The sequence below is a fragment of the Pseudophryne corroboree genome, chromosome 1, assembly GCF_028390025.1.
Source record: "Pseudophryne corroboree isolate aPseCor3 chromosome 1, aPseCor3.hap2, whole genome shotgun sequence".
NCBI lineage: Eukaryota > Metazoa > Chordata > Amphibia > Anura > Myobatrachidae > Pseudophryne > Pseudophryne corroboree.
The window spans coordinates 234170811-234189597 of NC_086444.1; the positions used below are offsets into that span (position 1 = coordinate 234170811).

At 43.3% G+C, this 18787-nt stretch overlaps 1 protein-coding gene and 1 long non-coding RNA gene across 5 annotated transcripts in view; one reads left to right on the top strand and one right to left on the bottom strand.

Moving 5' to 3' along the window:
- The window catches only part of MCC (MCC regulator of WNT signaling pathway), a 652269-nt gene that overhangs the window by 374270 nt on the left and 259212 nt on the right, over positions 1–18787 (bottom strand). Inside the window, exon 1 of one of the 4 annotated variants that reach the window (XM_063964141.1) lies at positions 17853–17951. The exons of the other annotated variants lie outside the window; for them this stretch is intronic. Within the exon in view, the coding sequence (XP_063820211.1) occupies positions 17853–17864 (12 nt within the window). The 5' untranslated portion in view covers positions 17865–17951. Of the gene's footprint in view, positions 1–17852; positions 17952–18787 lie in introns of those variants that run through there. 4 annotated transcript variants of the gene reach the window in all.
- Positions 1–18787, top strand: part of LOC135062528 (uncharacterized) — a 68613-nt gene that overhangs the window by 12040 nt on the left and 37786 nt on the right. The window lies entirely within an intron of this gene.

Below are 18787 nucleotides of genomic sequence, written 5' to 3' on the forward strand. Positions count from 1 at the left end.
GGTGGTAGTTTGGGCTTCTTAGGCTACTGGACACCATTAGCTCCAGAGGGATCGACCGCAGGACCCGACCTTAGTGTTCGTTCCCGAAGCCGCGCCGACGTCCCCCTTACAGAGCCAGAAGCAACGAAGAGGTCCAGAAAATCGGCGGCAGAAGACTTCGGTCTTCACCAAGGTAGCGCACAGCACTGCAGCTGTGCGCCATTGCTCCTCATGTACACCTCACACTCCGGTCACTGATGGGTGCAGGGCGCTGGGGGGGGGGGGGGGGGGGGGCGCCCTGAGGGCAATATATGACACCTTGGCTGGCAAATCTGCATCATATATAGTCCTAGAGGCTATATAGATGTAAAATTACCCCTGCCAGTATTCCAGAAAAAGCGGGAGAAAGTCAGCCGAAAAAGGGGCGGGGCTATCTCCCTCAGCACACTGGCGCCATTTTTCCCTCACAGTTCCGCTGGAAGGAAGCTCCCTGGCTCTTACATGCTCCCTGGCATTACAGGAGGACATAGGTGAGAGAATAATGAGTACAATTATATATGTAGATTTTCTGTAGAGTGATGGGTATTTAATAATACAGATGGCTATTCGCTTTTATTACCAGTACCACTGATACACTTTCAGTCCTATAGGCGCAATTTATAGGAGAAAGTAAACAGATCTCCAAATGTTAAATGTTTCTCATAAAGTATGTGCTTGACTAAAATGCCAAGTTCCGCCTGCTCAGCTGCAGCATCGGTTCAGAACATCAGCCACATTGTGAATGTCGACAGACGACTTAAGTGTATGGGTTAGGCTGCGCTAAGGGGTAGGGTCGACATGCCTATTGGCAACGTCAACATTACGTGAGTGTCATTCTGAATGTCAACTTTTTGTACCACACCTCAGCATCCTTTCAAAATTGCAGGATAAATAGGGGTGCACCACACAACAAACTCTGGGGCTGACTCAGCTGGCAGCCAGGAAAAAATGCAGATAGACAAATGTATGCAGAAGTGGTCGCACTGCTCCCATACATACACTTGCTAAAGTAGTCATCATCACTAGCAAATTTGCACCAGAGCATCCCTATTGCAAAGATATAATCCAGAATCAGACTGACTCTAGTTATTTATGAAAAAAAGTGCAGGGAGCGGGACTTACATACTTAAAGAAGTGGGCGCCGCTGCTTGTGATTCATTGAGAGGGCAGTGGCGGTGATGGAATTTTGATATTGGCAGGACAGACATTCAAGATGAGCAGCGATCCGGCCGGCCAAGCACATCCACCACAGGCAGTGCACCAAACCCAAACCTGTTTCCGTGACATGGGGCTATCACCGGACACCTCAACAAGTTGGCGATGAATCTCAGCTGCTGATGTGCCCTTTAGATGCAGAAATCTGATCATTCTACACACCTCAATGTATGACCATGTTTCCGCCAGCCCCACCATTTTACACCGTATGTTGGGACAGTATGATTCATATGAGGCGTGGTCTAATGGCCATGAGGGGAAGCAGTGGTCTACCTGCTCTGGCCTGGCGGGAAATTAGAAGAAAATAGAGAACATTACACACGTGAGAGGTTACTTAATTGAACTACACTCATATCTTTATTTTTTTCTGAAATAAACTGATTCATTAAGGATTACACATGCAAAGCTGCTGTAGCAATGCAAATTCAGGAGGCGGTGCAAACCTCCTCCCTACATTTGTAGTGTGATTGCATATCATATGAATATCGCAACCATCGGCCACGATGTTCATCTGTGACGACAGGCAGAGGCGTTCGCATAGCTGCTCAGCAATCGCAGGACCCATTCCTCACATGCGCAAGGAATTCAGAAGTTGATTGTCTAAATAAGGCCAAAACACCACATCTTAAACCCTCCAGATTTTGCTGAAACCCCAAAACGAATCATGGTTTTATTTGAGCTCTAATTAAAAACAAATATTTGAAATATTACTCATATTAAAATTATAAAAATTATTACTCAAATAAGACATAAAGCTATTCTGACTACAATGCAGAAAGAAAAAGAAAAAAAGAAAAAGAAAAAAAGACTCCATAAAACATCAAAACAGACACAGATTGTGACAAAGCTGCTAATCCAGAAAGTGGAAGGTTTTGCTCCAGCAAGGGAACCAGATACTGAATGTGATAACCTCGAATATGAAAACGTGCTAAAGCAAAACTCTATAGAGTTGTGCTAAGGGATCAGAACTCCCTGGATATCACTAGCAACAGAGAAAGTAGAATGGATCTAATAGCAGTTGGGATTAAAGCTACAATGATTTAATTTACACTGAATATATTAATGCTGGCAATAGTGGAGAGACCATCAGAGTGACGCCAAAAATAACCCAAAGAAAACAATATTTATAGGCACTATTAGAGTATCTGCATCAAACACTGGGGCTGTGTCCCAAAATCACAGGTGTAAAATGCATCAGTGCTGCCTGAAGCTTCTTTTCACACCCTCAAACCTGCAGAGCAGCCTGCAGCATCTAGTGCTCTGCTTCCTGGTGCCAGCAACCACAGGTCTGGCCCAGGGCGAAAAATCACCAGAAGAATACTCCCCGGGGTAAAAAAAAAGTTGGACAAATATCACATACACTTACTCTCACCCTTTACATGCTTTAAGCCATGTCTTTTGCATGCAAAATACATATTCGTTTTCAATAATGCCTTCCAGGTCTACCTACATTAAAAGCAAAGAAAATGCATAGAAAAGTTGCAGTACCATTGGTACTATGATCCAGCCAGTTTGCAAAACATTTTGCCTCACTTATCAGACAGATGCTGGAGCTATAGGTTTTTCATGCACATCTGGTGGATAAGTATGAAACTTCAAGATTTAGGAGGACCATTAATGAATCTGATTTACATAATAATTTTATTGAAAGTAAATGGGATTCCCGCCCCCCCCCCCACACCCAATTAATTGCTACACATTTGAATTAATTAAAACCCTCATTTAAAGTCCCTTCAAGACCATCTAGCTCTGTTCACTACTGTAGTTTGCTGTTGTGATCAGATAAGACCTTGCTGCCCGCACCAAGCGATCACAGACAGGGTTTGGGCATCACGGGACCTGGCCAATAGGGGATTCCTTCTTACCATCACTAACCACCTTTTACTGACTCCACCCACTGCACAGTGGGGGGGTATTTTGCTGCCACCATCAGGCTCCTCCCACCAGCACCTGGAAATGCGTTTCTGCTCAGGCTCCTATAATCAGCACCTGAAACAGCTTACTGATGTGTATGTATGGACATGCTGCTGCTACACCTCCTGGTTCGTGTCGGCTGACCATTGACCAGGGACTGCATCGGTAGCTGGCGGAGGGTGGAGCTTGGAGACGCTGGGCTCACCCCAGAACAGGCAGAGAATAGAACTGCGTGTCGCATTTCTGTTTGACGCAAGATGAAAGGCAATCGTTTTAAAGACAAGATGTTTATTGCATAAAAAGTCTAAAAGACCCTTCCTCTTTACAAGCACTGTTCAGAGGGTACAGCATACAAGATGGTTACAGCAGATCTCTCTGTCAGAGAACAACTCTCTCTCAGGGCTCACAAGCCCTTTATATATAGTTAGATGATACAATGCAGCTAACATTACACAGGTAATGGCAATTTACAATTCTACTTGATATATTTATCACCCAGATTCAAAGTATCTACAGTATATGGTTTATGCAGCAATAAGGTTTGCATTTGAATTCATGGCTTTTATCCTTCCCTGCATATACCTTTGGGATTCGGATATCAATCAGACTAGCTATCTTACACATAAATAATAGGATTTTAATACATACCGGTAAATCCTTTTCTATTAGTCCGTAGAGGATGCTGGTGTCACCATTAGAACCATGGGGTATAGACGAAATCCGCAGGAGACATGGGCACTTTAAGACTTTGAAAGGGTGTGAACTGGCTCCTCCCTCTATGCCCCTCCTCCTGACTCCAGTTATAGGAACTGCGCCCAGGGAGACGGACATTTCGAGGAAAGGATTTATTGTTAAACTAAGGTGAGATTCATACCAGCTCACACCTCAAGCATGCCGCACAACATGGCATTCAACAGAACACAAGCCAACGGCATGAACAATTGCAGCAACATGCTGACAATAAACATAACATGTGTGTAGCCACAACTAATAACTGCAGATACAGTACGCACTGGGACGGGCGCCCAGCATCCTCTACGGACTAAGAGAAAAGGATTTACCGGTAGGTATTAAAATCCTATTTTCTCATACGTCCTAGAGGATGCTGGGGTCACCATTAGAACCATGGGGTTATACCAAGCACCGACTGACCGAACTTAAGGTCCTCATTGGCCAAGGTGTCAAACTTGTAGAACTTTGCAAATGTGTTTGACCCCGACCAAGTAGCTGCTCGGCAAATTTGCAATGCTGAGACCCCCCTGGCAGCCGCCCAGGATGAGCCCACCTTTCTAATAGAATGGGCCTTCACCGATTCCGGTAACGGCAATCCAGACGTGGAATGAGCATGCTGAATCGTGTTACAGATCCAGCGTGCAATGGTCTGCTTGGAAGCAGGACACCCAACCTTGTTGGGAGCATACAGGACAAACAGAGCCTCTGTTTTCCTAATCTGATCCGTTCTGGTGACATAAATCTTCAAGCTCTGACCACATCCAGAGATTTTGACTCAGCGAAGGCGTCAGTAGCCACAGGCACCACAATAGGTTGGTTCTTGTGGAAAGAGGAAACCACCTTCGGTAGAAATTGTTGACGTGTCCTCAATTCAGCTCTATCTTCATGGAAGATCAAATAAGGGCTCTTGTGAGACAAGGGAGCTAACTCAGACACCCGCTGTGCAGATGCCAAGGCCAACAGGATGACCACTTTCCAAGTGAAGAATTTCAACTCCACCTTCCGTAAAGGTTCAAACCAATGTGATTGAAGGAACTGCAACACCACATTAAGGTCCCATGGTGCCACTGGAGGCACAAATGGAGGTTGGATGTGCAACACGCCTTTCACGAATGTCTTAACTTCTGGAAGGGAGGCCAATTGTTTCTGAAAGAAAACCGATAAGGCTGAAATCTGTACCTTAATTGAGCCCAATTTTAGGCCCGCATCCACACCTGCTTGTAGAAAATGGAGAAAACGTCCTAGCTGAAATTCTTCTGTATGAGCCTTCTTGGATTCACACCAAGAAACATATTTTCTCCAAATACGGTGGTAATGTTTAGACGTTACCCCTTTTCTGGCCTGAATAAGTGTGGGAATGACTTCACTGGGAATACCCTTACGGGCTAGGATTTTGCGCTCAACTGCCACGCCGTCAAACGTAGCCGCAGTAAGTCCTGATACACGCGCTGAGGAAGAGGCCAGGGATCTCCTATGAGTAATTCCTGAATATCTGGATACCAAGCCCTCCTTGGCCAGTCTGGGACAATGAGGATCGCCCGGATATTTGTTCTTCTTATGATCTTTAGAAATTTTGGAATGAGAGGAAGTGGGGGGAATACATACACCGACTGAAACACCCACGGTGTCACCAGAGCATCCACTGCTATTGCTTGAGGGTCCCTTGACCTGGAACAATATCTCTGAAGCTTCTTGTTGAGACGAGAAGCCATCATGTCTACTTGAGGAACTCCCCAACGACCTGTCACCTCTGCGAAGACTTCTTGGTGGAGGACCCACTCTCCTGGATGGAGATCGTGTCTGCTGAGGAAGTCTGCTTCCCAGTTGTCCACTCCTGGAATGAAGATCGCTGACAGAGCGCTTGTATGCTTTTCTGTCCAGCGGAAAATCCTTGTGGCTTCTGCCATTGCCACTCTGCTTTTCGTTCCGCCCTGACGGTTTATGTACGCTACTGCTGTTACATTGTCCGACTGGATCAGTACAGGCAGATCTCGAAGATGTTCCACTTGCAGAAGGCCGTTGTAAATGGCCCTTAACTCCAGAACATTTATGTGGAGACAAGTTTCCTGACTTGACCATCTTCCTTGGAAGTTTTCTCCCATTGTGACTGTCCCCCAGCCTTGGAGGCTTGCATCCGTGGTCACTAGGATCCAGTCCTGTATCCCGAACCTGCGCCCCTCTAGGAGGTGAGAGCTGTGCAGCCACCACAGGAGTGATACCCTGGTCTTGGAGGACAGGATTATCCTCCGGTGCATGTGTAGGTGGGACCCGGACCACTTGTCCAACAGGTCCCACTGGAACACTCTGGCATGGAACCTGCCAAACTGAATGGCCTCGTAGGCCGCAACCATCTTCCCCAGCAACCGAATGCATTGATGCACAAAAGGAACAAAATCACCACTTTATCCTTTGGCGCTGTTGGTAGAATAGGTAACACTCTCAGAATTCCACCTCCTCAAATGTTCCTCCCGGCAGCAGCTTTCTTACAACTTCCAAACATGCTCAAAAACAGAAGGAAAAAAATCTCATAGTGTATCACCCCTTCAATATATTTAACATGCAAGGTTTGATGATATAACCCCCTACCGGAAATAGTAGTCTACTTGATATGTAGACAAGGACACATTTACTGGAGCGGCATCAGCCAATCATGATCCTACTTCTTCCGTCAATGGACTTTCAATGTTCGTCCGTTGTATATGTGGGATAAAGGAAAAGCTTCCACTAGTGTAATACAATCTTTTTAATAGATTTCATAAACCAAAACAATATTTAAAATGGACTCTCACCCGGTCATGTGGTCTACCCCACAAAAGAAGTAGACAAATGCACATAGGTTTTAACAATATCACAGGCGTCCCTAGGATTTGCACTATTCCATCTGACCATGAGAGAGCTTCATAAAACAGTCCTCAGCCTGACGTCTTGAAACTCCAGCTTGTATCTCTGGGATACTATTTGTAAAATCCATGGGTCTAGGTCCGAACGAACCCAAAACTGACTGAAGAGTTTGAGACGTGCCCCCACCGGTGCGGACTCCCGCGTAGGAGCCCCAACGTCATGCAGTGGAATTGGCAGAAGCCTGGGAGGACTTCTGCTCCTGGCTGCCTGACAAGGCTGGTGATCGTCTACCTCTTCCCCTTCCTCTAGTAGCAAGGAAGGAAGAACCTCGGCACTTTCTGTATTTATTGGGCCGAAAGGACTGCATCTGATAGTAGTGCGTTTTATTTTGTTGTGGAGGAACATAAAGGTAATAAGGCCTTACCTTTATATGGTAGAGATTCCATACTTTTCTTGGAATCAGCATCAGCATTCCATTGGTGAATCCACAACGCACGCCTAGCTGAGACTGCCATGGCATTGGCCTTTGATCCCAAAAAGACCAATATCTCTCGCAGCTTCCTTAAGGTATGCTGCAGCGTCCTTGATATAACCCAGCGTCAAGAGGATGCTATCCCTATCTAGGGTATCTATATCAGATGACAAGTTATCTGCCCACTTTTCGATAGCACTACTTACCCACGCAGACGCAATGACAGGTCTGAGTAGCGTACCCGTGGTTGCATAAATGGACTTTACCATAGTTTCTTGTTTACGATCCGCAGGATCCTTAAGGGCCGCCGTGTCAGGTGACGGGAGAGCCACCTTTTTAGACAAACGTGACAGGGCCTTGTCCACAGTGGGGGGGTGACTCCCACTGTTCCCTATCCGCCGAGGGAAATGGATAAGCTACCGTAATTCTTTTGAGAATCTGAAACTTTCTGTCAGGATCTTCCCAGACTTTTTCAAATAGCATGTTCAGTTCATGAGAGGGAGGAAACGTTAACTCAGGTTTCCTTTCCTTATACATACAGACCCTTTTATCAGGGACAGCTGGGTCCTCAGTGATATGTAAATACCAGTCGTTTGTGTCCCTAATACAGCCTCCTCCTGGGAAGACCCTTCAGCCTCAGACATGTCGACACTCGTGCACCAAACACCCACAGACACACCGGGCATATAGGGGACAGACCCACAGTAAAGTCTGTCAGAGAGACACAGAGGGGATTTGCCAGCTCACAACCCAGCACAAAATCAACGGGTCTGAAATCACCAAGAAATTGCCTCAGACCTATAGCGCTTTTACTATCACATATATTGCACCAATTTACATTCTCTTGCTGTCGGGATTTCAGCGTCAGTCTTATGACCGTCGGGATCCTTAACTGAATCCCTCTGACCGACATCGAAAGTTTGTGTTATCACATTAGGGGGTAAATTTACTAAGGTGGGAGATTTTTAGAACTGGTGATGTTGCCCATAGCAACCAATCAGATTATATCTATTATCTGCTAGTAGCAGCTAGATAAATGGTAAGTAGAATCTGATTGGTTGCCATGGGCAACATCACCAGTTCTAAAAATCTCCCACCTTAGTAAATTTAGCCCTAGGAGTTTAATTAGCACATGACTTCCTAAGTGAGAATACCCCTTGAACGGTTTTCAAATGTCAATGCATTTTAAAAATCAAAATATGAACATGCCACAAGTCTATCATTTTGGACAGGTTTCTGCCACAACTGTATATACTAGTTAATTTGTCATTTTATGATCATTACTTTTGTGTACGTAAGTATTAAACTGCTGGACCAGTCAGCCTTCAAGTATATAAAATCATAAAACACAGATGTGCCCTCATACATGTAGCCTCAATACAACATGCAGTGTGAGATGCCTGGTGTGAGTGATCCGCCAGGTCCCAAGCAACTCTGCTAATGCCAGGCGTCTTTTTTGCCAAAAATGCGTCTTAGTCACAACGTAATGCGGCTAGGGCGCACAAGGAGACTGCAGATTAATTTGATAGATGACACTTGTATATCGGTGTGTGACTGAGTCTGCATATGGAGCAGAACAGAACTTATTCAGAGACTCAGTCGCACACAGATATACTGTACGTCATATATCAAATTAATCAGCACAGTCTCTTTGTGTGTCCTAGTCGCATTGTGTTGAGACTAAGATGCATTTTTTGGGGGAAAAATAAAGCTGCCCAACGCCAGACGATTCTCACGCGAACTGGCGTGCCGAGAGGGGCTGTTTGGAGTGACTGCAACAAAGATGTATAAGGACATATCTGTACCTTATTCCCACTTTAAAGGTATGCTCAAATGCCTATAGAAAACAAAAATGTAAAAGCGAAAACACATTATTCATATACAGTCTGTACACAATCAACTAAAGAATTGTGCACCATAAATATTAACCAGTTCAATTCTTCAAGCAGTGAATGACTTGAATAACCTATCTCGAATAGAACAGGGTTCATTAATTCATCCCCATTATTCTGCATGCTGTAAGGAAACATGTGAGCTCCTCTAAGTAACAGGCTATAAATATTCATTTCACTGATGTTTAGAAGTATACAGAAAATTGAATCTTATACAAGGGTGGTTTAAACGCTAGCGGGACTACTTAGATCTTTTTCCTTTTTGCTACATGTCCTTCATATCTACACAGGATGACACGGGTAGTTTCTTCTGCAGGTCACTTCAAGGATTCATCCAGTGCGGTATCACTATTCCACAGAGGCTGAGCCCATAACAAACGTCTCTTTTTCAGTGACCTGCTGGAGTTAAAACAAGGCCTCACCACCACTTAGCTGATCTGACCAATACCTGTGAGAGCGTTCCTTTGTCATGTCACATTCTTATGGAGATAAATTGCTAGGTGTGGGTTCCCATGATAGAACATGAGCTTATTAAAACTTACAACCTGTCAGCAGTGCAGAACAAATTATATTGCAGAGCTCCCTAGCCTGCCGATTATAGTGTACACTGATTTACAGACTTTACCTGAAGTATTCGTTCTTAAGACTCTATTCACAAGTCACCTAGCAAACAATCTATGGCCAAACTGCTGAACATACATAGCTGTTGGTAGAAAAATGTGGATGATGTGAGAAACAGAAATATTGAAAAATTGGTACTATCCTATTGTGCAGCCTGTGCTAAACAAAAGAAAAACGGATCACACCTAAATCTCCACAAAATACATATAAAACAGACACAATTGTTATGGGCCCTACTCACTGGCCGATGTGCCCGACGGCCGATACGGCCGACGAGCGACCCGGCGGCGGGGGGGGCAGTGACGGGGGGAGTGAAGCTTCTTCACTCCCCCCGTCACCCGGCTCCATAGACGTGCAGGCAAATATGGACGAGATCGTCCATATTGGCCTGCATGCACAGCCGACAGGAGACCAGCGATGAACGAGCGCGGGGACGCGCATCGTTCATCGCTTAAGTCTCCACACTGAAAGATATGAACGAGATCTCGTTCATTTATGAACGAGATCGTTCATATCTTTCAAAATATCGGCCAGTGTGTAGGGCCCATTATACAAGGGCGCTTGGAGTCTACAGTACCATTACTTCCCTTAAGGAACCTTTACACTGTGCCATTCTAGCTATGAACAATTTTCACTTAACGATTTCCCTTGAAGCTCTCGTAGTCCACAACCAACGATCCTGACTATACTGTACGCACTGAAAGATTTTGGCTATGAACGATTTTGACTATACAGTGGGCTGGAGTTTCTGCGGGAGTGGGTGGGACTTCTGGAGAGGATAATCATTATTGTTGGCTTATATCTTTCTTTGGTACCATACACACACACAAACGATATACACGATCTAAGCCAAAATAGACTGTGCATGCACAGTCTATTTTTTCCAGCGATGACGATATGCGGGAGCGTGCATCGTTCAGTCTATACACATGGTACGATATGCACTAGTTTTTCTAACGATACAGACTATGTAGTTCTTATTATTATCTAGAATCGTACCATATGTATGCGGCTTTAGGTTTTTTTATCCTCTTTCAGCCTCAATAATGGTTGATGCAGGTACAGTGTATACTGTATGCAAAACAAAAGAAAGAACATACAAATTCCTTATGTAGTACAAAAGATCTTCTGGGTGATTTTCAGTGTGCAAATTACATAAAATGTGGTGTAAGCACCCCTATAATTATATACTGATTTCATGGAGGTGCCCCCTCAACACTGCACTCACAGGTCACAAGTACAGAAAAGTCCCATCGCAATAATCTCACTTCTATTAAACCAATCACAGTCACCTTATACGTATGTTATAAGGTGAAAGCGATTGGTTTAACGGGGATGCCCCCTCAACATAGCACTCACAAATTCAGGAAGTGAAGCAGGCATATCAGGTGGCTCTTTATTGTCCTGAAGCTGGAGTAAAGCTTTCCTCTGCCCTCAGATGGCTACAGCGCTCTTGTGCATTACGGTTATCAAATGTATAGAGCATGAAAGCGAGAGAGAGAATTCTTAATTCTGTAATTCCAATCCATATAACAGAACAACAAGACAGTAAAATAAGCATGGAAGGACTCCTACTGTATATCAGGAGTTTCACAAGTTATCAGAAAATGGGTCTGTGTTTACTATATAGTGTACTCCTTTCTCCGCAGAAAGGTATCCTTCTTTCCAAATCTTGACTGCCCCAACCAGATGTCTATACTCAAAGCGCCACTATACAACAACGGAGTGTGTTTTAAATGTGAGAAACAGCTCAGGTGCCCAAGAAATCTATCAGAGCCTACAACCTCGAGAACATGATGATGCCTAATAACATAGGATTCTAGATTCATTTTTCAGTATCGGGTGTCCAAGAGAAGGGTTGGCTTTTATAGAGCACATAGGATCCATGTAATAGGGGTGCCTATTATTATTTATTATTATTATTATTATAATATTATTACTATTATTCTGCTTTACAATTATGGGGCACCAAATTAAACAGACATTCCCACAAACCGCAACCTACTGGCTGCCTGTATGTAATTGCAACTGGTCAGATAAAGGAAACAATTTTAAAATGACCTATATCGCCTACAAGTGAATTGGGCTAAAACCTCTCTGTACTTAAGACTATCTGCTGCACCTGTCTCTATTTATGGACCTAACGTCAGACCATATGATTTCCCTCCATGCACATGACCTATTTATTAGCATTGCTTCAGCAAAACAGATGACAGACAGTAGATGCTGCATGCTCTCTCTGCCATCTGCTCACATCATACATATAGCTACTGTCCGGTGCAGAACAGGCTAAAATGGGGTGAGGATTGTCTTGTGAATAAACCAATTATTTGTACAGAGCTATCAAAACAAAGCAAAAAAACTCCAATAGAGAATTCCTGGTATGAAAAATCTCATACGCTACTGTAATGCTCATCCATGATTTACTTTCAATACATACTTATTAAATATACATCACGTTAAGGTACACTCTTAAATTGAAATGATAGTTTCTGGAAATGGCAATTTTCCTTGTAGAGGAGTATTGGCATAAACTTTCATTGCCTTCTTTCCTGGAATTTCTGCACTCTGTACTCAGTCATATTTCTGTGTTTAGAGTGTGTGTTTGTCAACTCCTAATTAACAAAAAACAAATAATCAGACAACAGACAGGTAGCATTTCTTCAGACATAATTATGCTACCCCAAATAAACTGAAAAAAGCAGCAGCTATTACAAAACGGTCTCAGACATGGAGAAAACCAAAACCTAGAACAAAAATGAAGGTTAAGAACCCTGATATGCTGAAGAGTATTGTAAATATTCCTTCCTTACCATACAGGAGAGGGGATGGGTGAGAATAGTACAGTAGTAGTCAGTGCATACAGATGTGCCCTCTTACATGCTTGTTGCAGTCACGCTAAACAGCCCTTGAAGTCATGTGATTCTGTGGAGGGACTTGGTAGCGCCAAGCGTCTTTTTGCATTAGTTCTGCGAAATGCATTGTAGACGCAAAGTGATGTAATTGGACATACATGCAGCTTCTGCTGATTAAAATGATATGCAGCATGCCTATATTCTGTGCATAATTGCGGCTCTACCTGCATCCAAAATGCCACGCTACAGTGTTTTCCATGGAAACACTGTAGCATAGCATTTTGTATGCAAATACAGTCGGCTCGGCACTACCGAGTCACACGGCACTCACACGTTATGTGTAACGCGACTTGTAGCGTACGTAGCAAAGATGTAAGAGGACACATCTGTAGGTGCAGGGTGCTAATCAGTGAAGAGGCCATATTTACACTTTGGAGGGCAACATTTTAGACATGATGTATAGCTACAGCTACTGTAGCTTTAGAGGTACATCAAGTCTAAAATTTTGTCCTCCAAAATTTAAATATACTCTCCTCACTGATTAGCACCCTGCACCTAGAGCAGTGTTTTTCAACCACTGTGCCGTGGCACACTAGTGTGCCCTGAGCAGTCTCCAGGTGTGCTGCCATAGTAGCACAGTCAGGCCAGTCAGTGTTTTGCCGCTACGGAGGCCGTAGAACGATCAATACTGGTGGGTTTAGTGGTTGCAGAGCCAGTTCTAATTTTGGGCCCGACCATTGTTGGGCTCTTTTGGCTTTTTTAGATGTGGCTCAGGCGTTACCTATGGAGAAGCTGCGACATGACATCCTAGGACACGCAACTGCACCATGCATCACCATTATATTTAAGTGTGCCTTGGCAATATTTAAATCTTGTTCAGTGTGACGCGAGTTGTAAAACGTTGAAAATCTCTGACCTAGAGTGACCACTAGTTCAGGAAGCATCAAAACAAACCAATCCTGTGCGGAATGTATCTTCTATGTCATCAAATGGCTCCTGACACATACAGATGTGTACTCATACATGCAAGCCTTGCAGAGTAGTGTAGTGATATGACAAAACCACTTCACAAGACTGCACTGATTCATTTGCTATGCAATGTATTGCTATGTATATGTTTGTGTGTGACTGAGTCTCAATCTGTATACAAAGCCCAACGGAAGTTGGAGTGGGAAAAAAGCTTCTGCTGCTGCATCCTACCACTTCACACACAGATTCAGGCTCCAGAATCTGTTGCACACAGATCTAAAAGTGTTGCATATCAGATTAATCAGTGAAGTCTTGTAAAGCGGTTTTGTTGCATCTGATTGCGACTGTCCCTCAGTCCTGCTTGTGTTTCTGATAGCCCTGTCAGTGGACACTAGGCAAACAAAATGTACTTTCAGTCCAGTAGTGCTATATGACAGGACTTCCACCTTATACATATTGAATGCGTCTTATATAGGTCAGAAGGAACAATATTGAAATATAAGAAAGTAATTAAACATTTTAAAGAGAGGATGATCGTATAATAAGCTGCTCTACAAATGTACATGTGTCATGCAGAAGGTCCAGACAATTATCTGGAAGCCTTAATACCACAGATGACCTCAGTCTGACGTAAATGGAGAATCTCGGGTATATCAGTATTTATTAGGAAAAGTTGATCTATTTTGCTGGATGTTTATTAGACTTATAAACCAGGGAGCAATCTATATAATTACATGCATTGCTCTAAGTTTTATTTGTCATTTATGGTGACATAATTTACACAACACAGCATCTTGTGCATGCGATTTATTGTCCAGTAAATGTAATTGTACTGAATTCACCCACTATTACGAAGTACACGGATTAGGAGAGGTATTTTGTTACTTACGGAAACAGGTTACATTTCCTCTCCTTCACTTTGTGCACAGATCGCTTTCACACCTGACAGCTCCCTAATAGAAGAGGCGAACCCCTATAATGTTAGGGACCTGTCCGATTGAGGTCATTATGACGATTGGTGGGCAGGCTCATATATTGGCCAATATATGCCAAGAACCTCAGAAACAGTATGTGTAATTAAATGTATTACAATTCTAATGGTTGTATGGTGCACCTGCTCTCTTGCTCTTATGTTGTATCACCCACAATTGAATAAGCACCTAACTGTTGTTACTGGAACCTGCACTGCTTATTGTGAACCTTGAACTCGAGATGTAGTCACATTACCGGCGGTCGGGATCCCGGCCGTCAGTATACCAATGCCTGGATCCCGACCGCTTGAAATCCCGACTGTCGGAATGACGACACACAGCGACTATGTGGCCCCCCTGCCCAGAGCCGGCCCTAGCCAATTTGATGCCCTAGGCAAAATTTTGTCTGGTGCCCCCTAGCTCCGCCGCTAGTTCTGCATCTGTACCTGCAACGCTCAGGTAGTGGGGCCCACCGGGGGTTACCCTGTGGGCCAGTTCAACTCTGCACAATGCCACACAGTAATGACCATAATACATATAATTCCACACAGTAAAGGAACCTTACACATATGCCCCACATTAGTAATGCCCATAATACACATAATGCCACACAGTAATGCACCTTACACATATTCCCCACATTAGTAATGCCCATAAAACGCATATACTGCCACAGACACTGCCACACTTGCTGGTTATACAAAAAGATCAGTATCAAACATGTAGAAACTGTCCATTCTCTTCACTATTCAGTGTGTTTGCTGGTGTCTATTACTCCCGTTAACTGCATGCCCTTTACTTTATACTGTGGGAGCTAAATGCTCAGCCCTCCAGTCTGATGTGTCCAAAAGTCACGCTGCACTGATGTTTCATATAGAAATAGCACAACGCAACTTACTGACCACGTTACAGTGCTAGATGGCAGGGGAATTTTACGGTATGGACTGACTAGGAAATAAAGTGTGGGGAGAACACTGCCCATGTTATGTCCCTGCAGACACCTGGGGTTTGCACAGGGATAAGGGACACACACAGGATGGCAGGGTCCCCCTCCCCCATGTGTACAAGCAGTATAGGTGATGTCAGGTTTCTGTGAAGCAGTCTTCCAAAATACACATGTGTTATCATAAGACGCCATCCAGTAATAACCTTATATAGTCAGTAAAAATGTCACAGGTCCAGGAATTGCATTTACTGGGCTTCTGCTGTCTGTCTGAGGTCTCACAAGTCAGGGGCATTCAAGCATGTCAGAGGAAGTTTAAGGCACAGTGTGCATTTTTTTTGACAAATGTAAACAGCAGTGTATACAAGTACTGATTTAATACATTTGGAAAGTAACAGTTAGTTTGCTGACTGTCCCTCTCAGCATGAGATGTTGCAGGGACATGCTTGGATGCCCCTAGACATGCTTGAATGCCCTAGGCAAATGCCTAGCCTGCCTATAGCTAAGGCCGGCTCTGCCCCTGCCGCTATTCTAGCATCTGGGATCCCTGCCGCCTGTCATGCAATTCCAACCCGTGTACTCAATGCTGACTAGCAAGAGGCAAATAAGACACCTGGTGGTCTCTCTTCTTTTATGTACTCTGAAGATAATGTTTTCTTTACCTTAGTGTTAGGGACCCACCAGATAAGGTCACCTGGATTTTAGTTCGTGGGCCCATACTTTTTGGACTAAAATGATGCCAAGCACCTCGATTTTGCCCTGATAGATTATAGAGCTGGTTATTATTCTGATTATCAGTCCTTGTTTCTATAGAGTGTGCACCTGCATTTTATTTCTTTCTGTGTGAAACTACAAGTCTCAGAATGCCTGAACCTATCATTAAATCTGGAATTAGGGTGTGCAGTCCAAAGTGTACCTATCTATATTTAATTTATAGGATTACTTAGAAAAAACACTATTGGGTTACATGTATAAATACCATAAAGACATTTCCAGGAGATATTTAAGAATGCACAATAGAGAGAAAGAGTCAAATAAAATACGTGTTTATTAGACAGGTAAGTAACAAATACCTGCTGTGCACCAGTGTAAGGGAATTACTTGGTCATCCACGAATAAATACCATTTTCTAATCTAAATCATAACCTCACTGTATTGTATAATATTAGTGTCTTGTTTAGAGGGGGGCGTTTCTTGTTTACATAGACTATATAGAAAATAGCAGAAAAGGTTTAATTTTTTTTCTTTTTTAATAAATGGTCTCCTTTATCTTATATGAACTTTTTTCTTTTTTACTTCGATACCAACATAAAGTTTCTTGATGCTGATGTCTGAGATTTTTTGATCCAATTAATTGATCAACGTCTGCCGTTACGGCATAGTAAAGGACAGATGAAGATTCAATTGAAGAGGAGGAGGTGGAAGCAAAATTCACATTACAGATTATCAGACCGACAGTAGCTCTGAACCCCTCCTCTGCAATGCAACGTGTGCTGTTCAAAAGGGCAAATTTAGCATTTGATCTGAAACATGCTGTTCTATAATAATGCAATAAGTAAGACAATGCAATTTATCTCGAGGTTCCATTGGTGCCAAGGCAGAGGAAAGCAATAAAACCTGGCTACAAGAATTACAGCTGCTAACTTCTGTTTCCTCCTAATCACGTTAACACAGTGCCCTCTGCTATTGTGCTGAAAGGCACTCTTACATGGGAGGGCACGTGCACGACAAGCACCGTGTAAATGTGCGCTCCTGTCTGTGAAGCCCTGTTCTAGGCAATAGATAAAATATTGCATCTTTGTTATTTTGCCCCTTTTATTCCATTAGACCAGATGTGATCTGTAACAACCTCAGACGGCCTGCCCTTCTCTGTACAACAGACAAACTCATTGTTAATTTTTAGTATACAGAAAACAATCTCCTAAAAGGACACCAATATAGAATATTTTTCCCTGAACTGTATGTATTTTATATACAAAACCAGCTTATAACAGAGGCGGCACAATACAAAATGGACTCATTGTTTACATTAGGAAGCTCTATGCTTCTATTCTAATTATATTCCAAAACAGGAATAAGCGACCTGCGATTCTGCAGCTGCTGTGGGAAGAAAGGAGGATTTGCAGTTCACCAACAACCAGAATAACAATTCTACTATAATATTACACACAATCTAATGGTATGCAACAACATTAAAAACATGGGCTAATTTGCCCATTACTTACATATACCACAACACATTTTAATGTGACCCCAATATTAACCCACATTTCCCCCGACTGCTCCCTCCTCATTGTATTACCTGCACTTCTCATGAATTATAAAATTACCAGACAGCAGCAATCATTTCTGGCAATTAGTTCCCGAACATGAGATTCCAGCCACGTACTATACTACTTGTGCACTTACCCTGGGCTTCATGTAGGTCTGAATACTTTCTAAATCAGGAAAATATTCTCTGAGCACCAAGTCTTCCTAATAATATGTTGCACAGATTTGGAATGAATAAAGTACAAGTGGCAGGCAGGAGTTTCTCACAGGCAGCTCCTTCAGTACGCAGTACGCTGAGGTCTGTGAGTAGTTGAAGGAAGCAAGCTGATTTACACACTGAGCCACCCTGCAGCTAACTTCCTAAAAGGAAACCTGCGAAGTTCCACCCAACAATCTTGTAACTGCAGTGTAACCTTGTACAAGGCCAGCAAATCAACAGTTCTGCATAATGAGCAACGTTTTGTATAATGCCAGCGCAGGATATATACTACACGAGGGTGATCAGCTCTGGGAAATTAGCGCATCTGAGTCACAGTCTTCTTCCTATACCTAGTAAAAAGAGGACAGCTGCTTGAGGGAATAGAAACAGTGTTTGCTGTAAACACTTAGACAATGCAAACAAAAAAGGAAAGTACTAAAGTAATTTAGCCAGCAATAGCCTCTTTGGGAGGCAGTCAATTTACAGGCTGTCAAGATATAGACAGCCGGTGAAATACAGGTGGTATGGTATGCTACACGTGTTGTAACAGTATCGGATATATATAGTAATGGTATTCACAATATCCATAATCTGCATCAGAACATTTAAAAATGCCTTATCCAAAATTAGCTATTCTCCATGTATACTTTGGCGATCATTCTTCTAACGACCAATACTTGCTGGGCCATATACTTATTGCAACTAAACTTCTGATAGCCCGTCACCGGCGTACACCAACGGTCCCCGCTATTGAAGCTACCGAAAATATGATCCAATCCCATTATGAGTTTGAAACACAGGGGCAACCTATTATTCTTCAGCCACTTGGCTGTGTTGGTTCCCGTAGAGCAACTATTGGCAAGCGAGAGCCCAT